Source organism: Sceloporus occidentalis, unplaced genomic scaffold, assembly GCF_023333645.1.
Source record: "Sceloporus occidentalis isolate IW3139 unplaced genomic scaffold, rSceOcc1.0.p SCAF_43, whole genome shotgun sequence".
Taxonomy (NCBI): domain Eukaryota; kingdom Metazoa; phylum Chordata; class Lepidosauria; order Squamata; family Phrynosomatidae; genus Sceloporus; species Sceloporus occidentalis.
This window is the reverse complement of record NW_028317023.1, coordinates 7,923,215-7,947,745: the sequence shown is the minus strand read 5'-3', so window position 1 is coordinate 7,947,745 and position 24,531 is coordinate 7,923,215. Positions and strand designations below refer to the sequence as shown.

The following is a 24,531-nucleotide window of genomic DNA, read 5'->3' as shown; positions in this document are numbered from 1 at the left end:
TAAGTAGAAATGGCCAAATTGGGCCCAAAGTGTCAATATTTTGTGTGGCCACCATTACTTTCCAGCACTGCCTTAACCCTCTTGGGCATGGAGTCCACCCGAGCTTCACAGGTTGCCACCGGAGTCCTCTTCCACTCCTCCATGACGACATCACAGAGCTGGTGGATGTTAGAGACCTTGCACTCCCCCATCTTCCGTTTGAGGATGCCCCACTTCTGTTGGAAGGCCGTTCCATACTTCAACCACAGAAAGGGTGGTTGAAGCATGGAATGGCCTTCCAACAGAAGTGGTAGATGTTAATACAGTGAAGGTGCTTAAGCACGCATTGGGATGGGCATAAGGCTAAGCTAAATATAAGATATGGCCAGGGACTAAGAATAGTATTCATAGACATGCAAGCTCACAGACACTTATAAATAGACATGTATGCTCACATGCATAAAAACATACAAACCACCTCCCTCCTGCCTTTACCCCTTTACACCTCCTGCAGCTTTCCTTGGTTTCAACCTGGGGGTCATGTGATGTCTCTCTCTTTTCATGCCAGTACAAAATTGTTTAGAAAGAGCCCCTCTGACCTGGACTGCGCTGGTTCAGGTAGAAAGGGTCCTTTCTGAACAATTTTGAAGCGTATTGGAGAGACAGGAACAAGTGGTTGCAGGGGTCTCCCGGTCCCCCTAGAGAGACGGGCACCATCAGTTGCCATCCTGTAGTTACGCCATTGGTTGTGCAGACTATTAGTGCAACTTAAATGGACACATTTTACATGTACATTCTTAGATTATAAAAACTACTTCTAGAAATCTCTAGAAGGGTCTACTAAAAAAATTTGTCAAAATAAAACACCTAGCACATGCACAGACAAGTCTAAAGACAACTCAACCCCTCAATGCCAAATTCAGTAATGTAATGGTAAACCATAAACGTGCAGAGATTTTCATAGAATTAGTCTAATTTTCTTAAATATACAGTAAATTTAGCCTTATTTTGTCTTCTGCAGTTAACAATAATTCCTCTTCATGCCAGGTAAGCACACTGTAGTTACTTCCAATACTTAAACTACGTTAAATATGATTAAACTTAATTACTTAGCAGCCTAACATTGCGATTAGACTATATATATATATATATATATATATATATATATATATATATATATATTATTCAGACATTTTGCATTAAAAATATAAGGATCATTTTGCAACAGTTTCTACTGGTATAATGCAATATAGTAATAACCTGACTAACTCTAGGATGATCTCTATAAAATTACAGTTAATGCGTAACTGCTTTGACGCTTTTCTTTTATCTTAATTGGAAACACAGTGGTTTGCATTGATTTAATTAGGTAGGCAGTGTTTTGGACACAGAGTCAGCTCTTACTGTGCTATGATTATGAGATATGCTTGGTAATTGTGTGCATGTATTTTTGCAGTTAGCGCTGTTTTTGGAGTCATGGTGAGTATATAAGTACATATAATATGAAATCTTTTTTTTCCCTAAAAAAAAAGTCTGGACAACTCATTGCACTCACATAATGGAGGCCCCGGCAAACCCTGCAGACGTCTGCAGCATGTGAGGACAGAGAGGGAGCAGAAGACTACTAATGTTTGTGTGAAATTACCTGTATGTTAGTGTGTGTAAGTATGTTTCTATGCTTGTGTGTGTAGGATGAGCTGTCTTGTAGTTGGGCTCTGGGACTCACCACCTTGTTGCTCTACTATAAAATTACATTGGATTTAGAGAAATTATATGGCTTCCACGACTTTTATCTAGAACGTTCCTCGCTCTGCAGTATTCCTTTCTTTCAAAGTTTGGTTGATACCTCCAATTTGTCTCATAATACTGTATCATATAGCCATACACCGACCGTGCAGATAATTTCTCATGGTCGTTTTTTACATTTTACCCTTTAAAGATGTAAGCTATTTTACATTTGAGACCATTTTAACTCTTGCTTTGTACAGCTCTAATTTCCCTCGTTCTCATGTAGTGTAACCACACAAATATATTCTTTTCAGGACAGGTAGGGTTTTATTTCTAATGCATTCTCATATAGATGGACAATCATTCTTTACCGTAATGAAATTGTAATGAACTGTGATACGATGCAACTGTAGCCTTAATAGCAGATTGCAAAAGTTACATACACATGTGCGTGTTGCGGAAAAACAAGTGTCATTATTTGCATACCCCTTTCAATTCTCAGGCTTTCTCCCACTCCAATTGCAGTTGCAGATGGAGAATACAATTTTAGTTTAACAACATCATACATGTACAGAAGTACAGAAATATTCAGTATGTATGGTTTTGTACGTTTTGGAGGATATCAAAGATCAATCGCACTACTTTATACAAAATTATTATTATTTTTTTTTTCTTTGTTTATCATTTTGTGGAGAATGCCGACCAGGCTGGAAGGGGTATAGAGTTTTTTAAGACACATTTTTGCTTGTTTTACGTTTTCATTTTTGACTAGAGAGCTCAGAATGGAGAAGGGGTCACACAGAATGTGTGATCAGCAGCAGGTAGGACCATAGGGGATCCTGCAGGGTTTGTAGTACTTTGACTGATGAAAATATGATTTTTATAACACATGGTATTCATATATGGGAAAGATATCGCGGTAAAGCACTTCTTTGCTGGGTGACTCTGCTCTTTCTCTGGGGCAAGAGAGATGTGTTTAGTTACACCCAGTCACGCCCAATTTTCCTCCATCTCTCATACTATTTGTTCTGTCTGGTGTTGGCCCCACCCTTATTGCCAGCTAACCCCACCTGTCACATGGTAACCCCCGCCTCACAAAGCGACTGTCCCAGAAGAGGGAGATCTCCAGGTAGCCTGATCTGGCAAGTTCCCAGGTGTGATCATAAAAAAGTCACAAATTAAATTGTGCCGTTCCATCGACTGAATTTAACACTTTTATAACTCAATGCAGCATAAGAAACATTCCTCCAAGTACTGCTGAGTGCTCTATCCCTTCCTATAAATAATTATTTAATCATGTCAAATTGTGTTGCATTCTTAAGGAACACTTCAGGAGAATGGGAATTAGAAGATTTTTTTGCTTAATATACTACATTGATCAATTTAGAATTCTGGAAAACAGGAAAGAATAGCCAAGTTTTACAACAGGTAGGTCTTTTATTACAAATTTCTTTATAATACATTGAGAAATATTGAGACAACAAGATGTATATGTGTGTGTGTCCTTGATTAAGGAATTGATTTCATTATGTGATTCCACATAAAACAGGGCAGAAATATAGATGACGGTTAACAGCATATGAAAATTAGATATATCCAGATAAAAAAATAGCCGACATGGCAACCATATTCTTGGCTATAAGTCATATCACCCTCTAAGCTTATCAAAGGGGATGTTTTGTTCGTCCTTGCTGTAGAGAGCTCCTTGTGGCGATTCTCAAACTCACTTAAGCAGTGTTCTGCATTGTCAGATCAGTGTAAATTACCATGTAATAGATGTAAAAATACCGACAGTGGTTATAACAACTCAGCACTTTTAGCACTTAAGTGTCCGGTGTTCATTGAGCACTTTTAGGATGCCAACTTTTGGATCAGACAATCTCACAGCCTTTCTTTTTTTCTGTTGGTAGCATATCACGTGAATCACAAGACTGCTAAAAAAGGGAACGTCTGAGTTGTTCCAAGCTATTTTTATTATCCATAACACATGTAGATTAATCATCATCAAAATAAAATATTATATGCCCAAACAAGTTATGTTTTTCATAAAAGAGGGACACGTAAGCTTCAATTGGCATGTAACCATTCCAGGAAGCTTCCCAGGACTGTCCCCCAGAGTTTGCCCTTTCCTGCTTCTCTCCATTAGAATTCTCACGTCACTATCTGCATTATTTCATCAAAACATAAAAAAATTTTTAGGGCTCAGCACAATGAAGTAAATCTAAGTATTTCATGGGATCACTGTAATTATATTAGTGGAGCACAGTGATATAATTATCGATACTCTGCTGATTCTAAATGTTAAAAGAAAAACAGATGACAGTGTTTGAGCATGAAGGTCAACCTTGTATGGTTTTACATTTCTACGTGACGTGATACGCGATCAACAAAAAACAGAAAACAAGAGCCTCTTACAATCTTTAACAAAGTTAGTTGTTTTGATGTTTTCAACCTATTGTGCTTTTCTTTAGTCTTTCCATCTTATAATTGAATATTCAGAATCAGAGTACAAAAATGCCTTGCATGAACTTGTAAACAGATTAACAGTGTTAAATTAAAGTAATCTGCATTATCTATTTTTTTGTGTTTTTAAATTCTCAGGGCCATTAAATAAAGTGACCAATAACAACATGGTGAACATAATATGATACTAGGTGGAACATTAACACACACATAGATAGATGTATTATGATAGCAAAAACTAACCAATTGACTCATCGGCTCTTGTCTTTTTTTAATTACTTAGAATTTAAGATAATTGTATACACATCCCAATCCCTCTTGAATTCCTTCACTTTACTACTTCCACATGAAGTCTATTCTAGGTATCTACTACCCTAGCTCACAATATCCCATCCACAGTTCCACCATCTGACATCATCCTCTTATATACCCTCCAGGACTTTATTGAACCTCTTCACATATTTGTAGGTATCTATCGTTATGACAACCTCGTTTTTTTAAACATTTTTGACGTGCAATAATCTAACAAGGCAATATAGTGTAAGAATTTTTGTTTTACTTATCACGTGATATTTATGTGGTCAGTTGTGACCACTGATATTGCACAGCATAACGCAAGTGTTCAAGATGCTTTATAAGATATAGATCAACAGGAAAACTAAAAAAAACATTTTTAAGATAAAAAGTGAGAGACAACAGAAGCAGACAAGTCATCAGATATGCATTTTAACAGACAAGTAGATAAACATGTGTCTGCATATAAAGGAAAAACAAAAACCCAGACAGACATTAGTACTCCAGGAACTGGAACCTTTGCCAAAAATGTCTGCTTTAGATGTTTTTAAGATATTTGCCTTCTTCTGTATATCAGACATGAAATATGCTGCTGCTGTTAAATAAAATGATGCCCATTTAATTTCTTTTTCAAACATAAAACACTAACAATTTTTGAGGGGGTCTCTTTTAATATTGCATAGTCACAGTGTGCGTTATTTAACTGGAACAATAGAAGCAACTTTGTTTATGGAAAAGCTAAACTATTTTAATAGGAATTTGACTTAAAATCAAATAATGCCCGCCAACCCCCCCCCCAAACTAATGTAGCTATCTCAAAATTGAAAAATACGCTTTTGACTTATTTTTCCAGGAGTAGGCAGAAAAGGGTCTATGTTGGGCTGAGGTGGTCTACCCATACTTCATACACTCGGAGATAGAGCACTCAAAGCTAGAGCCTGTAGGCAGGGCCGGCCAAAGACTTAATGCCCCCTGGGGCAAAGTTTAAAATGCCGCCCCCCCCACCCTGCTGACGCCGGGGGGGAGGGCGGCATTTTAAACTTCGCCGACGCCATTATCTAAGTCCCACCCCCCCGGTACTTACCTTTAAACAGTCCTGCGGCGAGTCTCCCTGCTCTGCCACATTGCCGGCTTGTAATGCTGAGCGCCGGAAATTGACGTCACTTCCGGCGCTCAGCATTACAAGCCGGCACAGAGACCGAGCTAAAAGGCTCGCAGAGGAGAGAGAGGGGCGCCAAGCGGGTAAGCGAAAACCACTCGGCGCCCCTCTCTCTCCTCAGCTTCAAAAAAAAAAAAAAAAGCACCCCTTCTAAAGTGCCGCCCCTTCTAAAGTGCCACCTGGGGCAATTGCCCCACTCGGCTCCATTGTAGGGCCGGCCCTGCCTGTAGGAAAAACAATTCTGATATGTAGATTTTATAACAATATCACATTGATGAAAATAGTTTCCTGCATCTCATCATTATACAACATATTTATAGAGCGCTCTCCAGCTCATTTTGAAGCTAGCAATAACATTTATGCACATTAACTCATACAGGTACAGAAGAAGAATAGAGCCCTCTTGTGAACTTACAATCTTTTAGAAGCTTGGGGGAAATCAGATTGAGCGTGAGGGCTGTCATAGTGAGGATGATTTGATTGTGGAATGGATTATGGATGGAATGGTGAAAAGCAGGAGATGAGAAGGCCAGTTAGTATGAAGTTGCAATAATCTAGAAATGATTATATCACAAAGAAGAAAATTAGTGTTTTGTGGCATCTTGTGTGAGGAAAGGACACATTTGAAGGTAGAGTTCTCAACAGTAATGGAGACCATGGCCAGCTTAGTGTTTCTAGTGCTGTAGATGAAATATATAACAACATAGCAAACACCTACTGGAGCACATGGTTGCTGTACCCTACACTAGCTCAGCACTTAACATCTTCTCTCCCAAGAATGATTGATGGAAAAAAAATTATTCTACTGAAATTTCGATAAAAAAAGAATATAAATATAGAGCCTGGAAAACTGATTCGTACAGATTTATTTCTGTTGTTTATATGATGTTTTGTCTGTTGTCTAGTAAATACATTGTAGACAAAATCTAGTTTCTTGCAACATAAGGCTCACCTCACCTTGTACTGAACCTTTCCATTTTTCCTGTATGTTCACCTAGTTAATTTTAACACTGCTGCTGCCATGCTAGGGTCATCTTTAAATATAATGGATCTCCCTCTGTCACCCCAGCCCAAAAGTGTCAGTTACTTGCACAGTTATCTTTGCGCTTCCTTTGCATGTCCCCTTCATAGACTTCCACCGGACGTGTTAAAGGCAGCCCTGTGTCACATTTACAGTTTTCTCTTCCCTTTGAGTCCTCAGATCGTCTGCAAAGAGAGAAAAGAAAAAACAGTAACAAATATCATACATTATTCATTAACAGTACTTTACTAAAGATTACTTAAATGGAAGAGCAGTAAATTACTCTGTACAGATATGCAGTACAAACTGATCATACCGTGTTTCCCCGAAAGTAAGACAGTGTCTTACTTTCTTTTTATCCCTAAAAGCCCCACTATGTCTTACTTTCGGGGTATGTCTTATATTGGGAAAAAATTGTCGAATTTTTTGTTTTAACCATAAAATTAACATGGATGGACCACGGAAAACATTATTGCTGCTCCAGCAGAGGAGAACTGTAAGCCCACACAGCCCGGTATGTTGGGACTTGTAGTCCTCCTCAGCTGCATCTTGCGGTTACAATAAGAGCTGCAGAGAATCTCTTCACACCCCCCTCCCCCTCCTTGGTCTCTCTCTGTATGACCAGCACTGACCTTTTTCCGGGAGGACACAGAGCCAGTGACACCTGTCGGCAGACTGATCAAAACGGCGCTGTCTCTTCAGTCGGAGGGGGAGGGCACTGGAGGCAAATCCCCCCGTGTTTCCCCGAAAGTAAGACATATGTCTTACTTTCGGGGTACGGCTTATATTAGCTGACCTCTCTGAAACTCCCGATATGTCTTACAATCGGGGGTGTCTTACTATCGGGGAAACACGGTAAAATATGGAGTCGAAAAATAAAGGTTAAAATAAAATAATTAGGGGAGACATCCAGCTAATGAGAAAACTGATCTGCTGGTTATTGCATACAGTCCCAAGAATAATAAATATGGTATTTTTCTTTAAGCATTCAGTCTGGTGCTGTATAGAGCAATTTAATTTACAATTAAAATGATTAGGTTTAGTTTTATTTCAATTACCTTTTTTTATTTGTAGAGCTGTAGATTACCATTGTAGACAGACAGAGACTTGATATTTTGGGTGACTTTCCAGCTTAAACATGACACTAAAGTGATTCTTTGTGGCAATACTTATGAAGTCCTGCTTATATTATGAAGGTGTTTTTGCTGTGTATTTTTTGTAGAAGATAGGATTCCTGTGTGATTAGACTTAGGAGTGTTCTGTTTGCCAAAGGTAGTTTGATGAGTACTTTTTAGTAGATTGGGCAAGAATACATACACATGAAAACTATATGGCTGTCCAATAACATTACATTGTGTAAATTATATATTTATATGATGCTAGTAAAAAAATGGTGAATTTCTTCATTCAATAAATATCTTCTGTTGTTTTGCAAAAGTAGAGGAATAAGTTATTTGGTGGCTTGAGCTAAAAAACTAAAATTAGGTGAAAATAAAGGGAGGATTGATGAGCTTATAAAAAAAAGGTTGAGTGTCTTAAGTACTTGGCAAGATTTTGAACACTCTGATATTAGTACTAAAAGGGATATAATTATGTTCAATACAAAATGGCAAAAAAACACCATGTTTTCCTCCTACTGCATATTGGAATCAATCGTATTTCTCTTTGTCCATACAAAGAAATTTCCCAAACCTTTCCTTACAGAGTTAGTTGTTGATCAACAGTTGTGTTAAAACTAGCTTATACAAATGCAGCTGCTTGGTTTTAATGACAACTATATTTATATTTATATATTATTATTATTATATTTTAATTATATAGTACCAACAATTTACACAGTTCTTACGACAAAACTAGAAACATAATTTGACAACAGATAATAATAAAAAAAAAACATTTGGATATGGTATGGACAAATGGCTATCCCATGCATCTTTAAATTACCTCACTGCATTAGCCTACGATACTTCCGCTGGGAGGCTGTTCTTATCTACTACCTTCTGAGTAAAATAAAACTTTCTTACATTACACCTAAGCCTCTGACCCTCTGGTTTTAGACTATGATCTCTTATTCTAACATTTCTCCTCCTTTGAAATAAATTTCTGTCCTGCATTTTTTTTTAACTTATTTTATGTTTTAAACTATCCTGAGAATTTTTATCCTGAAAACCAGTAACCATTTTCGTAGCACTTCTCTGGGCTCTCTCCATAATTTCAATATATTTTCTGGAGATTAGGACTCCAGAACTGCACATAGCTCTCTTGGTGAGGTCTGGCCAGAGCACCTTCATTCTGCTACTCATTCCTCTAGCTATAAAATCTATCATCCTGCTTGCCTTTTCAAATGTTTTGTTGCATTGTCTGTTTACCTTTAAGTTCTCAGAAATAATTACTTCCAAGTCTTTCTGTTGCTGTTTTTATGCCCAAATGCATTATTTTGCATTTATCGACATTAAACTGCATCTGCACCAATCTTAGACATTCCTCTGATTTAAAAAGCGGGCAAATTCCTCCAAGGGTCGTAAAAAAAAAAGACAAAAGCCGTTATTAAAATGAAAACACTTCCAAAAAATTTGAGCAATTAAGCCATAACTAATTCTGTTGCCTTCTTATTTTGTAAAGGGTAAGCATTAAATAATGTAAAGTATTAAATAGTTCTCAAACAAAATAAAATAAAAGCAAATCTAAGTCACATAACTTTATCATAGTTTAATTTACTAATGACTTATACCATGGTGCAGTTGGCCTATGTACATCCAAGTAGCTAGGATGCAAAGATAAAACCAAAGTCATTTCAGCTGCTCACTAAAATGTATTTGGTCCACAATGACCAGGTGTGTGCCAGGAGAACAGATGCTCATCTATAACAGGGCTTTTCAAACCAATGGTACCTATGAATTACCACCATATCTGGGAACTCTCTAGATCAGCCCGGAAGACTCCATGTTGCCTCTAGGATAGCCTTTTGACCTATTGGAGTAGGGCCAAGCCCCACACACCCTCAACCCCCCTACTTTTTGCCTCCAGGCCAACATACCTTAGAATTTTCCAGGTATGATGGGACTCCATGGACTGCATCTGTAATGCCCATATAATGCTTATGCACCCTTATTTTCAAGACAAAGAAATATATGAGGTGCTTTGTTGAAATAATTCAGTGCGTGTAACGTTTCCTAAATGTTACTTAAGCTAATTTGAAAACAAATGTGTTCTGTGCCATCTGCTCAACTATAAAAAGTTGTTTCTTTTTCACTTCCTCATATATAATCTCCCTTGTGTTTCTAACCCTCAAACTACCTTTTACATGCAATCTTGAGTGCAGATGATTTGGGTGGGTCAGCACGCCCTTCTTGTCAACAGTCACATGCACTTTTCCATAGGGTTGCATCATCTAAGAAGACATTTAGGCTAAGCCCATGCTCTGGATAATTTCAACAAAGTCTGCCTTTTATATGGTAACTGGTCTGGTAATGGCAGTATAAAGAATTCATAGGGGTCAAGTATTAAAAGTCAAAGTTGACCTCTGTGGACTTCACCTTAACTGGTACCATAATCACGGTTACTAATATACAACAGACTGGATGCCTGAGTGAGTCTGGGCCAGCAATGTGTAGCCAGAAAGCTCTCCAACTGTTCGTAAGCCTTATTGCCCTAGAGGACAGTTTGGCTGTAACTCACATTATTCCTGTACTCATATGTTGGGCTAAGGTAGGAATGGGCTCAAGTCAACTGCAGGTCGCCCAGATTACATTTCATGCTTTGCTTTATAGTGCAATCATATGATGTTATAGTGTAAATTATTAGTACATTTGTAGTGCATATTTCTTGATATACTCTTTTGAACTATATGCTTTTTTTGCAGGTGCAGTTTGCAAATCTAAGGGAAACAGGAAATTAGGGTGTGAGAAAGTTTATACTTTGATGAGGTGCCCACATTCTATTCTTCAAAATTGCAATATAAGCTGAACATATAGAGGAAGCACCAGTAGCAATGTTACTTGTGTATATCTGGCATTCCCCTACTTTGTACCAAAATCATATTTTTAAACATATCTAATATGAAATGGACATCTTTTATTTTATTTTTATCCTTAGAAATTAGGTATGATTTAATTTAAAGAGGCAGTATGATATCATAAATATGATATCAAAAGGTAGTGTTGGTACATACTGTACATGTATACTAACAGACAACTTTTAAAAGTAAGCTGTATTTAATATTTAAAAAAATCATCATCAAGGACATTTAGGATGTATATGAAACCATAACTAGCAAAAACTGTACATGTATAATCTTTACCTATTGATGATTTCGATACTTATATCATAAAAATAATGAGTGTTTTTTTCCTTTTAAGGTCTTGATATTTATCAAAGTTGCACAAGGGTGTTTGTGGTTAGTTTTCTTCACCGTTTGCTAACTCCTTAACTACAGCATCTTCATGGACTTCTAGTGTTTTTAAGGCTCCTTACAACATTCTGTGCCCTAAGCTCCAGTTTTAGATACTAAGTGTATATAGTTTCTCTATAGACAGTGATGCAATATCACATTGCGTAAGGTCTGAAGAATATAGATTTTTCTTCTCTTATGCAGCAACTATTTACCTTTGTCCCTGCCCTAAGCCTGGCCCAGGGCAGTGACTCCAAGGCTGTCGTCCTCGCTGGGGAGCATCAAGATGAGATGTCATATCCTGGAGCTCCATGTCTTAAAGGCGTCCAGCCCATTGTAATATATCCTATGAAGGCCTTGTCGGCTCAGAGATCTCCTTTGTAACTGGCTCATTGGCCAGGAGCGCAGAGGAAGGGCAGATCGCTCCCTAGAGGGTCACTTCTACACTGGTGATGCTGCAGAAGCCTGCTACCCCCTGGACCTGCTGCCCAAAGCTTAGTTAACATGTGGGTGTGGCATACATTATGGGTATTCAGAAAATGGGTAATGAGTGGGGACACGTGTACACAGCCTATACAACACAAAGAAAACAAAACTTTAATTCATAATTATTATGTAGACAAAGCACACCTGTCAAGTGGCAAATCCATAGTAACAATGAAGAGATAGAAGAGCACTGTAAGTCTTAGCGTTATGCTAAATGTGAAAATGTGAGCTATCTTTAGCTGACTAGACTCTGCTGAGAGCTGGGTTATACTTAGGGCCCAGTACCAGTGAGAGTAATGTGCTCACAAGATAAGTTTCTATTATTGTGCAGGGTCCACAAATCCTCCACTTCACACTGGTTAGACTGGGAGAACTAAAACATGGATTATAAAATCAGTGTCTAGTCTGCAAAAATGTTATTGTGCTTTGAAGTGTTTTAATGTGATGTTATTTTAGCTTATAAAAATGCATTAATATATGAATTAAGTTTGTTTGTTTTCTTTTATTTTAGACTTAAAGAATATCCAAACGCTTTCAAAATCCAAAGTTTTCCAAAACCAGATCCATTATGGATGTATGGAGCTTACCTGAAGAATCGAAGCTTGATAATGAGACACTGTTAATGCTTGAAAACAAAATTGTTTCAACTACTCTTCCTGTGGTTTACTCAATATTGGTTTTAATCAGCATTCCGGGGAATCTGTTATCCCTTTGGATTTTGATATTCCATTCCAAACCCATTACATCTTCTATAATCCTCATGATCAATCTGAGTCTTACAGACTTTGTCCTTGCAATATTTCTTCCATTCCAAATCATCTATAACATCAACAACAATCACTGGATATTTGGGACATGGCTTTGCAATATAGTGTCTGTGCTATTTTATGCAAACATGTACATTTCTATCTTGACCATCATGTCAATTAGCATTGAGCGCTACTTGGGTGTTGTCCATCCAATGAAGGCAAGTACATGGAGGAGAAAAAGATACGCAGTTGCTGCCATTTGTTTTATTTGGATATTTACCTTGGCTTTGTTGTATCCACTCATATCTACAAACCTGACCTATGAAGTGAAGCATTTAAATATAACCACTTGCTTTGATATACTTAAGTGGAATATGCTACCAAATCTAGTGTATTGGGCAATTTTTATTGGTGGCCTTTTTATGTGTTTATTTTTAATTCCTCTAATTGTGACTGTCGTCTGTTATGTTTGCATAATATGGACACTTGTTAAGTGTTCAAATAGACGCGGGACAGGTCAAGAGAAACGCTCGATAAAACTCGCTATCATGGTCCTTGTTGTATTCGTCACGTGTTATGCCCCAAACAATTTTATCCTCTTAATACACACTATTTGTCGATTATTCTATTACAAAAGCTACTACCATGCTTATAAACTCACACTTACCTTGAGCTGCCTGAGTAGTTGCCTGGATCCTTTTCTTTATTATTTTGCTTCTAAAGATTTCTACAAAAAAGTCTTGCAGGTATGGAATAGAAGCTTCAAGAGAAATAAAAGCTATGAGGGGCGACGAGGCAGCTTATTCTCAGCGACCTTCTCAAATGAACAAGTGGAAGCCCTTGAAAATGGAAATGGTCATAAACATAACCTTCAGCAAAGTGACCTATAGACTGTGTTACAAGACTTTCTGAATGAGCTCTTAAATCATATTTTACATTTAATTATCAAACAAGCATTTATATTTATGTACAGAAAGAAAAAACGTGTCATTTATGAACTTCATGAGTGGAAATAGTACAAGGGTTGAAAACTACTGGGAGCAAAGAACAAAGCACTTTAAAAATGTGGCTATGCTATGACATTGAAAATTACTTTATGATCAAAATAGGAGCTGGGGCAAAATGTATATAAATGTATAAAGGTAATTTGGCTTGAATAAACAAACATACTCTAGTGCTTTTTTGTATACGGTATATGTACAGGATGCTTTATCGGTATTTATCTTACAATGAATATACTGCTTTATATTCTATTTTGCATTAAAAAAACAATGTTTGACTGCACTCAGTTTATCATTTGAGAACACTTTGTAAAGCACTTAAATCCCCATTACCTCTAGAATTTTGTTTTTCCTGTTCACTATCTACCATTGGACAAAATTATTTTATGTTCAAATATAAATAAAATACATTTATCTGAAGGCTGAAATGTTTTTTTTTTTTGTGCTGGAACATTAAACTGCTTGCGATGCTCATAACCTGTGTGCTGGACAGCACAGATTTATAAAGACACATGTTGCATTTTTTTAGAATAAAGAGACGGAGCTTGTTCTGCTGCAACACATTTATTTTGTGATTCGGAAAACAGATAAATGACTCTGCTTTACTCTGGGCACTCTGTGTTCCCATGGCACCAATTACAGTTACTGTGGCTGAGAACATAGGGATCGCCACCTGCTGGTAGGAGGTTAAAACAGCAGCAAAAGAACTGTACAATGTAGTTATGGGATTGTCAATAATAACAATAAAAACATGTTTAATACTTTACATACTGTATTATTTTGAGGTGCAATGAGTTTAAATGACCATTTAATACACAAAGTGCCACACTCTCCCCACAAATATAAATGTCAACAGACATTTCCTCTTTTTGAAGACAAACACATTAGATCTGTGTAATATAAAAACTGGCTGTTTAGAAGTTGTGTTCTTTAACAAAACACCAATATATATACAAATATATTTTCAGGAATAAATCCTAAACCTGTTAGATACACTTCTTACTGTCTACCAAGGGTCATGGATAAAGCTCATGGTGCACTCTAAGCTTACCCATAATATTTTTGCTATTGCAATGTTCAGTTCTCAGTAGAGAATTGAAGAACAATCGTTCACTTAAAGCAGTTTCTTTTCATTACACTTTACTGTTATCAGACTCAATTTTACGGCCTACAGTTACTCTTAGTCTGATACAACCATATTATCTCTTTCAAACATTTGACTTAATATCTCTTAAAGAATTTCACAAAATAATTTTTATGCTTTGACAACAATGTTACCGGTCAGTATGTCTATAACAGTAGTATTTGACTTTCAATTCTCTAGGTATCACTTTAATAAGCGGTCTGTAAGTCCATTGTATTCCATGGTCTCCAAAACCTTGGACATGTGTGGTGTGAATGTCCTTCACAGGTAGTTCTCTTTGTATCACAGAAGGTTGCCCTAAAGTTTCATAAGTCAACATTCTTGGTTGGCGTCTCTCTCTCTGTGAATGTGATTTAGGTGATTGTACAGGGTTTTCTTGTTCTTCATCAGAAGACTGTCCTGCTTCAAGTGCTGGCTGGGGAACTTTAACTTCACTGTGTCTGTCATCTTCTAAATTTTCATCAATGGTATTGATACTTCTACCTCAGCTGGTGGCAGGTATTCAGTTGGCTGTTGAGTGACTTGGGGTTGGAAAACTCTAGCTTTCGGGTTTATGATTGTGTCTTAATTTCTATAATTCTTCTCTACGAGAGGCTTGAATCTGTATTGATACTTCTACCTCAGGTGGCGGCAAGTATTCATTTGGCTGTTGGGTGACCTGGGGTTGGAAAACTCTAGCTTTCGGGTTTAGGATTGTGTCTCCATTTCTAGAATTCTTCTCTACGAGAGGCTTGAATCTGTATACCAGTTGGTAATCTTCCTCTGAGTCACTATCCAGGTTACAACGAGGCTGTGTCTTTTGCTTTACTTTCTTTTTCTTCTTCAAGGAATCCTTTTCCTTTTGTTTTGGCTGGTCTGTGGCCTTCTCAGATTTTTCCAGTGGCAAGTGGTCACATGGCATTAACAAATTTCTGTGAAGTACTCATGTTCTACCTTCTCTTCTTTTCTGGTCTGACTTCATAGACAGAGCTTTCTTTGCCTTTTCTTTGCACAACTATGTGAACTTTATCTTCCCAGTAGGATGGAATTTTTCCACCAGGTTTTAAATCATTCCCATGGATTCTTCTATGATATTATACTCTTTTGCCAGTCTCAACATGGATAGCAGTGTCCTGTCGAACCTTTCAACTTGGCCATTTCCTTGAGGGTGATATGGTGTTGTATGAGAGTCATGGACTCCAGAGAGTTCTTTCAGCCTTTTAAACATCTGATTCTCAAACTCTTTTCCCATATCATGGTGGATCTTGCTCGGGAAACCAAACTTGAGTGCAAAATCATTAAAGATCTTCTCAGCTACAGTCTTGGCGGCTTTGTTCTTTGTCGCATAGGCCTGTGCGAACCAGGTGTAATGATCCATGTCTACTAGGATGTATTAATTTCTTTGCTTACATGTCTCCAAATGCAGGAAGTCGATGGATACCATTTCAAACGGATAGGTTGTGGTAATGGTAGACAACGGTGCTCTGGTAGGCTTATTGGGCTTCTTCTTCTTAAGACACTCACAGACACTGGTCACAAAGTGTTCAACATCCTTCTGCATATGTTGCCAGTAGAATCTGTCTCTAATTAAAGTGAGTCTCCTTTCAACACCAAGGTGTCCCAATTCTTGGTGTAATTCTTAGAATACGAGTGGGTTGTACTCTTTGGGCAAAATCAGTTGGTCTCATTCCAGAGTTTTCCTGTGTAACACTCCATCTTTGTTCACATACAGTTTTGTCCATTGTTTCAAAAATGACCGGACATCTGGGTGCTCTGTCTTCTGGACTTCATTTCCTGGACGCTGATGTTTTGACTTGTATCTCAGAACTCTTCCAATGATGGGGTCTTTTTCTTGGGACTTTCGAAATCTGCTCTATAGTCAGGGGGCTAGTAGCTGTACTAGAGGGTGCATCGTGTACAAGTTCCAGTGCACTTGTGAAGACTGTTCCTATTCCCTGTGAGGGTTCTTCCAACTCTACAGATATTCCCAGTATTGAAGAGCTGATGATATCCTGTTTGATTTCTTCGTTAAATTGATTAATGTAGTCATTTATCTCTAACGGCATTCAGGATAGACCATATGCATCCACATTTGACTTTCCTAGATGGTATTGAATAGTGCAAGCTGTGCTACCCATCTGTGGCATTCAGTTTGGCTGTAGTGAAGATATAGATGAGAGGATTGTTGTTTGTATACACCATGAATGAGGGTGCGTGATACAGATAGTCCCTGAATCGTTCACAAATGGCCCATTTCAATGCCAGAAATTCATATTTCCCAGAGTACATGTGGTAATTCTTCTCCAGTGGCGTCCATCTTTCCTCCTTGCCTTTGGTATAATACTGCTCCAAGACCTTCCTGTGAAGCGTCACAGTGTAACACGAAAGGCTGTGTGAAATCTGCATATGCCAGGACAGGTGGTTTCAACAAATAGTCAATTAGCTGGTTTAGAATTTCCTGATGGCTATTTGTCCAACTAATAGGTCTCTGTGACGGTATATGTCCTTGCTGCTTGGTTGTTTGTCCCTTTTTCTTTGCTTAGGGGGTACACTCTTGTACTGATGCTGTGTCTTTCCCATTTAGCTCATATGGGGCCAGAGATAGCAGCTCATATAAGGGCTTGACAATTCTGGAGACGTCTGGAATGCAAGACTGGTAGTATGAGAGAAATCCCAACATCTTTCTTAAATCTCTTATTGTTTCAGGCTTTTTTTGCTTTTAATTTCTGTACTGGTGCAGTCTCAGCTGGATCCATCGTGTAACCATCTCCTGAGACATCTTTCCAAGGGGTCTCACTTGTCTCTTGAATAGTTTGCACTTTGTAAGACAGTCTGAACATGCTTCAAGTGTTCTTCAAACGTACTGCTATGAACAAGATTGTCATCCAAGTAAGGTTGGCAGATAACATCTCTCAGACCTGAAAGACACTCTCCCATACTCCTTTGGAACTCGGCAGGAGCTGTGCTAAGCTCAAATGGGATACAGACCCACTGATAAAGTCCTCAGGGAGTAATGAAGGCGGTTAACAGGCGACTTTCGGTGTCTAGGAATCCCTGATGATAGGCCTTCCCTTGGTCAAGAACGGAGAACCACAAGATGCTCAAGGAGTCCAACATGTCCTTAATTCTTGGGATTGGATGGCGATCAGGCACTAACTTTCTGTTCAATTCCCTGTAGTCACAGCAGAGCCTCAGACTTCCATACTTCTTCCTGACACAGACCACAGGTGAAGAGTATGATGATCTTGACTGAGCTATCTATCCCCTGTTTAGCAGATCTTGGATATACTCCTTCACTTCTTGATGGAGGGTTATTGGAACCGACATGTAGGTCTTCTGGACAGGTGTGATATCTTTAAGAGTAATGTGCATGTTGCAACCAATCTCATTGTCATCGAAGGCGAAAGCATGACATTCTTTCCTCAACACTTGTCTTACCGCTTGTTGCTAAGTCTCACTTAAGTGGTCCACATTTACCGGAAGATCCCACTTCTGGTTAGTTCTACCACTGCTGTTAGCCCACTTCTTTACTTCAAACTCTGGTGGCTTCAGCCATTTTTTAGCGTGGTGTCTTGTTTGTTCACGTTGTAACTCTCGGTCAGACTGGTCGCACTGCTGCTGGATACACTGTTTTTACAACTTGGAGGTGACCCAGGAGGCAACGTCGGTCTAATGTGATACCATGCTTGGTGGTATTTGCAATAGGGATGGGTACAGAGATTGGACCTCCCTTTCGAACAGCCACTACCACTTCACTGATGGTCAAACCTGGTAAAGGACACAGTTTGGAAGGAACAAAGATCATGGCCTTTGGTTATGGCTCCCACATGGGCACGAGCATGGATTGAGGTATTCTGGTCTGCGGGTAGGACTATTTTCTTCCGCCCTGTTCTCACAATGCCTTCATCATAATTTGCAGCATGGTTTCAGGCGTCTTTGCTGTTACTGAAAATGTGGTGCTCATCATCTGTATAACCCTAGCTGATGTTCCTGCTACCATTTTCTCTTGACTGACTAATTCTTCAAACACATTGAAGTCAATAATTGGATCTTCAGCTACTTTAGGGTCACTCAGACTAATATTTGGACTGTCGGTGTCCCTGCTGATGCTGGCTCACAGTCCAATTGAAATCTCACCTCATTCCACCCAAGAAATTGTATTTCTGTGTGGTCAGCTGCTAGTGCAGTCAGAGTTCCTGGTCCAAGCAGTTCTGCAATGGGTCGAATTGTGGTGTGTGGGAGATATTGTTTTCTCCAGACGTCATTAAGTGCTTCTCTGTCATAGAAGCCCTGGCGGAAGTGCCGGCAGTGAAGGTTGTTTATTAAATAAATATAAATAATAATAATAAAAATAATAATGTGAGCTGTGATGTCATTGTGACATCACTGGCATGTTCAGGAGGTCCCTAAGAGGACCTCTAACCATTTTTGTGTAAAAAAATAAATAAATACAATTTAAAAAAAATATATATATATAAAAAAGATAATAAAAAAAATTTAAAAACCTTACATCCCATTGCCCTAGGATAACATCTAGCCAGTATAACCCTCCTCCCCCATTCACAACCCCCAAACCCGTTAAGCCATAGGCATAAACATTATACAAAAAATGTACACCTTATAGTATGCTCCCTGGTGCTGGGAAAGTATGGAAAATCTATATAAATTATGTATTTCTGAAATCAGGACACCTGAATTGATAAACTTGGAGGGGATTCTCCATCACTTTACCTAATTTTGTGAGGATTCAGAGGGAAAATGTAAAAAATATTAGTTTTTTTTTCTAATTGTCGCTAGTTTTTACTAAATTTCTCATTCTAAATTTTCAGCTAATCATCCAACTATCAAAAGAAAGCTCTATCTCTCCTTGAAACAACAATATATAGTTTACATGGGTACACTATTCACAGGAAAGGAGAATAATCGCTAAACCGACATACCGCAAAAATGGCACCAAGTGCCATGGTACCAAAATGGTACCAAAATGGTACCAAAAACCCCTGGGATTGATGGGGTAAATAGATACCAAAAATGTTAAAATACATGTATTCTTGTTCTTTAAAATACATGTATTTTTTTTCTTTAAAATAGCACCAAACTTTAATGGTGCGGCCTATATTCGGGTGCGGCCTATATTTGAGTCAATACGGTATATATGTATTCTGCAAAAGAGGAATACAGGAAATAGAATTATCTTTTTTTTTTTTTAAATCATGTGATTTGGGGCTTCAGTTTTATTTACATGTAGTGTACAGTACAAGATATTTAGAACATTAACTTTCTTTTTCCGTTCCTAGTATCATTTCCTCTCCGAAAACACCCTGTCACACTTTATGGCTGAGCAGCTGTACCCAAGGTAGGGAGATAAACAGATGCCTATATTCAATGCGCATCTCAATCTGGACAGAAAAAAAGCCTGAACACAAAGTCTGAAAGTACAACAAATAAATCAAATATTGTATATTGATAATTTAATGCAAAGAGATTATCATCTAGATCAGGGGTGGGCAATTAATTTTCCCATGGGGCCACATGAGAAATTGGAATGGTTTTAGAGGGCCAGACCTCTACAAACTACAAACTCCGAAGCCTTGTCCATTTTGTTAACTTATGTGCTGTTTAATAAAGTTATTCAAGCCTACGTCATTGGTAGAGGTGCTTGAATAAGTAAGGCCTGAATAACTATTAGCACAGCACAGAAGTGAACAAAATGAACAAGGCTTCGGAGTGCATACCGTATTTTTCGCTCTATAAGACGCACCTGCTGATAAGACGCACCTAGATTTTAGAGGAGAAAAAAAAGGAAAAAATATTTTGAGCTAAAAAATGGGCTAAAATATTTATTACAATAACTGAATAAGCTATGAACACAGTAAGACACACGCAGTAAGACACACACAGACACAGTAAGACACACACAGACACAGTAAGACACACACAGACACAGTGAGACACACACAGACACAGTAAGACACACACAGACACAGTGAGACACACACAGACACAGTGAGACACACACAGACACAGTAAGATACACACAGACACAGTGAGACACACACAGACACAGTAAGACACACACAGACACAGTAAGGCACACACAGACACAGTAAGACACACACAGACACAGTAAGACACACACAGACACAGTAAGACACACACAGACACAGTGAGACACACACAGACACAGTAAGACACACACAGACACAGTAAGACACACACAGACACAGTGAGACACACACAGACACAGTAAGACACACACAGACACAGTAAGACACACACAGACACAGTAAGATACACACACACACACAGTAAGACACACACACACAAACACAGTAAGACACACACAGTAAGACCTCCCTCCCTAACCCCCCTTCTCAGTATCTCCCCTCTAACTCCCTAACCCCCCCTTCTCAGTATCTCCCCTCTAACTCCCTAACCCCCCCTTCTCAGGATCTCCCCCCCCGCCCCGGTCACTTACCTTAAACTCCTGTGTTGGAAGCGTGAGGCGTTTGTCTCGGGTGCCGGCGCTTCACTGCTGATCGCCGGCGTCTGACGTCATATGCCGGCGCCCAGCGTAAAGCGCCGGCACCCGAGACAAACGCTTCCAACACAGGAGTTTAAGGTAAGTGACCGGGGCGGGGGGGGGGCACCGGACTCATTGGTGAGTCACCAGGACACTCTTTGCGGGCCGGTCCGAGCTATTCAGCGGGCCGGATGTGGCCCGCGGGCCGTGCTTTGCCCAGGTCTGATCTAGATTGTAAACTCGTTTTGCGCAGGGCCCTCCTCACCTGTTGTTTCTGTAAGTGAAATTATGTTATATATTACTTGTTATGTCCCATTTACCCATTGTACAGCGCTGTGGAATATGATGTGCGATATAAAACAACACCGTTGGTTTCTTGAAAAATGCCTTTTATTCACATGCAGATGTCTGTAATGGTAAATCATTCTTTAAACAATAAAATGTATAGAGCATAATCGTTCACATCATTATATCAAGTAATCATTAAACATTTAATGCAGCACATTTATTAAATTACAATTACAGAAATCATTTGATGCCCTAAATACATAGAGCCTCTTTCAAACTTAAATATTAATAATAAGTAATTGTAGCCAAATGCTCAAAAGGAACGCATCACTGTGTGAATACAGTCTTTATGTTACACACATTTCTTATTACTGGTTATATCCCATGGTAAACAGATCCTTTGTACTTTGAACAAAGTTTGTACAAGGACTATTTATAAAAGTCTCATGGTGGCTAATTTGGGTCAGAAACAAATATACAAAATATAAAAAACATAAATAATGAATTTTGCTTTTTGTGAACACATGATAGCTAGCCTCTGTTCTAGTCATCACCCCTGACATTGATAGAATCAAATAAGATAGAATAAGATGGCAATGAAAAACTTTATAAAATAATGTTTAGTGTAATGAACCATTAGTTACAGATACACTTTTAAATAGCCTTAGTGAATAATCAGAGGCGTATCTAAGGTATGGCACATGCCATAGGCGCCATTTGTAAGGGGGGGCGCCAGTGAGCGGCTTTTAAACGCTGTTTTTTTTATGCGGAGGAGAGGCCTCTACCTCCATCCCGGTACTGGCATTTCATGCTGAGCGCTAGAATATGACGTCATATTTCGTCGCTCAGCAGTGAAGCAGCGGGCACCGCAGCAGAGCAGGAAGACAGAAGCCTCGTGCTCCCATCGTTGGACCTAAAGGTGAGAGAACTACAAAGGGGGAGGGAGAGGGGTTAGAAAGTGATAAGGGAGGGAGAGGGTTTAGAAAGTGATAAGGGAAGGAGAGGGGGTAGAAAGTGATAAGGGAATGAGAGGGGATAGATAGTGAGAAAGGGGGGAGAGAGGGTAAAAAGTGATAAGGGAGGGAGAGGGGGTAGATAGTGAGAAAGGGGGATAGGGGGTATATATTGAGGAAGATGGTAGTAGGGAAAGGGGAGGGAGAGGGGTTAGAAAGTGACAAGGGAGGGAGAGGGGTAGATATAAGTAAAGAGCATGAGTTGTTTGAATGAGGGAGAGCATGAGATAATATGTGGATGAGTTGTCTGAATGAGGGAGAGCATGAGTTAATATGTGGATGAGTTGTCTGAATGAGGGAGAGCATGAGTTAATGTGTGGATGAATTGTCTGAATGAGGGAGAGCATGAGTTAATGTGTGGATAAATTGTCTGAATGAAAGTGTGAATTAGTGAGTGACTGTAAAAGTGTTTGTGTGTATCATAGATGTATAATTGTGGAAGGGCAAAGATGGCACTAGCAGGAGCTTTGAGCCTTGGGGACCAAGATGGCACAGGCAGGGTGCATATGGGACAAAGATGGCACAGGCCGGACTGTTTGGGGACAAAGCTGACTTGAGCTGGGCTATTTGGGGACAAAGATGGCAAATCTTATGTGTGTTATCTGGGTGCTGGTCAGGTTCTATGTGGGCAGTGTGGACACCAGGGCTGGCTTTCGCATGTGCAATCTGTGATCTATGCCTGTAATTTAGGGGGTTTTAAATATAGCTTTAATGCCATGTTTTTATGTGAATTCCAATTGATCTGTGCCTGCAAAGCTGGGTTTTTGTGTTATTCTGTAGATCCATATCTGCTATGCTATGTTTCCATACATTATGTATGTATACCTGCAAATATATGGTTAATATGTCTTATTCCGTTGATTAATACCTGCAATGCTGTTTCCATGTATTTATTCGATCTATACCTGCAATGCTATGTTTCATATATTATTATTGTATACCTGCAAATACAGGATTTATATGTCTGATTCTGTTTATTTGATATATACCTTAAGTGCTGAGATCACAAGTGAATTTCAAATGATCTATACATGCAAAGCTGGGTTTGCGTGTTAATGTGTTGATCTATACCTGCTATCAGCAGCAGGGTCTAATATTTATATATATATATGGGGAGCAGGGGCTAATAAATGGGTTTTAGATATATGGACAGGGGCGCAATTTCAGTGCTTGCCATAGGCGCTATTTTCAGTAGACTTGTGCATTCGTCTTCGGGCGAACATGAAAACGAGCACGAAGAGGCCGTTTTTTTGTTCGTTCCGAAGGAACGTAGAACAGAATACAGTGCCGGCAAACCGTAGGCGAAGACGAAGACTCACAATCACGAAGAATCGAAGATTCTTCGTGATCGTCTTCGTTTTTGCCGCGCAACCGCCAAAATTTCAAACAGGAGTGAGCTGATCCTCGTCTGTCCAATCAGCTCACTCTTGTGACGTAACGCTAAGGGTCTCGTCCAATGCCTGTGCTGCTGTTTTTTGAATTCTGAAGGCGCCTTTATAAGACCAGAGCTTGCCTGAGAGATCCATTCATTTTTCGCTGTGACTGCTTTGGCAACACTGCTGTGCTGCATCCGAGCGTTACAGAGAGAGATTGTTCTGTTCTGTGTGAGACTGGTAAGCCTTAGCCTGCCATTTCTCACTGTGTACTTCATCCTCACTTCAGTGCTACTTAATTAATATATTTAATAATAATAATTTGATTAATTTAATTTTTTTAAAATTAATTTGTCATCAACTTTAGTGTAAGTGCTGTTGAGTTGACAGTGCACCCAGTGCCTCAGTGGCACTGGGGTGCCCTTGCCCTGGGCTGGCACTAGTGCCTATTGCCTGTCCTGCTTAAATAAATTAAATAGAATTTATAAATTACAATTTAATAGAATCTATAATTTAATAGTTCATTATAATATTATATATATATATATATTTGTCAGTCATATATATATATATATACTATAGTATACTAGTGTAGAGTGTACTGTAGACATTCATCTACTAGTGTCTAATTTAAAATCAGTAATATTAATTAATATAATTAATAATTGAATTCATTATAAAATTATATATATATTTGTCAGTTATAGTTAGTAATAGTATACTAGTGTAGAGTGTACTGTAGACATTCAGAACATCTACTAGTGTCTAATCTAAAATCAGTAATATCAATAATTCTCTAATTCTTTCTTATCTTAATAGTTAATTAAATTAGCTATAAATAAAAGTAATAATATTAATTAATTACTACTAGCGTATAGTTCAGCTAATCTTATTAGTACTGGTGCTGCAGCTCTATAGTTTGTGCTTTGTTTTAGCAACAG

The 24,531-nt window shown here is 38.6% G+C and overlaps 2 protein-coding genes across 2 annotated transcripts in view; both read left to right on the top strand.

Moving 5' to 3' along the window:
* LOC149289832 (P2Y purinoceptor 8-like) overlaps positions 1–11,418 on the top strand; it is a 28,268-nt gene extending 16,850 nt beyond the window's left edge. The window contains exon 3 of the mRNA XM_089490279.1: positions 11,239–11,418. Coding sequence (XP_089346405.1) covers positions 11,239–11,418 — 180 coding nt within the window. The remainder of the gene's footprint in view (positions 1–11,238) is intronic.
* Positions 11,419–12,088: 670 nt separating this feature from the next.
* LOC149289831 (P2Y purinoceptor 8-like) lies at positions 12,089–13,159 on the top strand. Its single transcript, XM_089490277.1, has one exon. The coding sequence runs from the start codon at positions 12,089–12,091 to the stop codon at positions 13,157–13,159; it is 1,071 nt and encodes a 356-aa protein (XP_089346403.1).
* The last annotated feature ends 11,372 nt before the right edge of the window (positions 13,160–24,531 follow it).

Excerpts from the sequence above, each read along its gene's own strand:
- LOC149289831 (XM_089490277.1), top strand. The coding sequence starts at position 12,089 with ATGGATGTATGGAGCTTACCTGAAGAATCGAAGCTTGATAATGAGACA.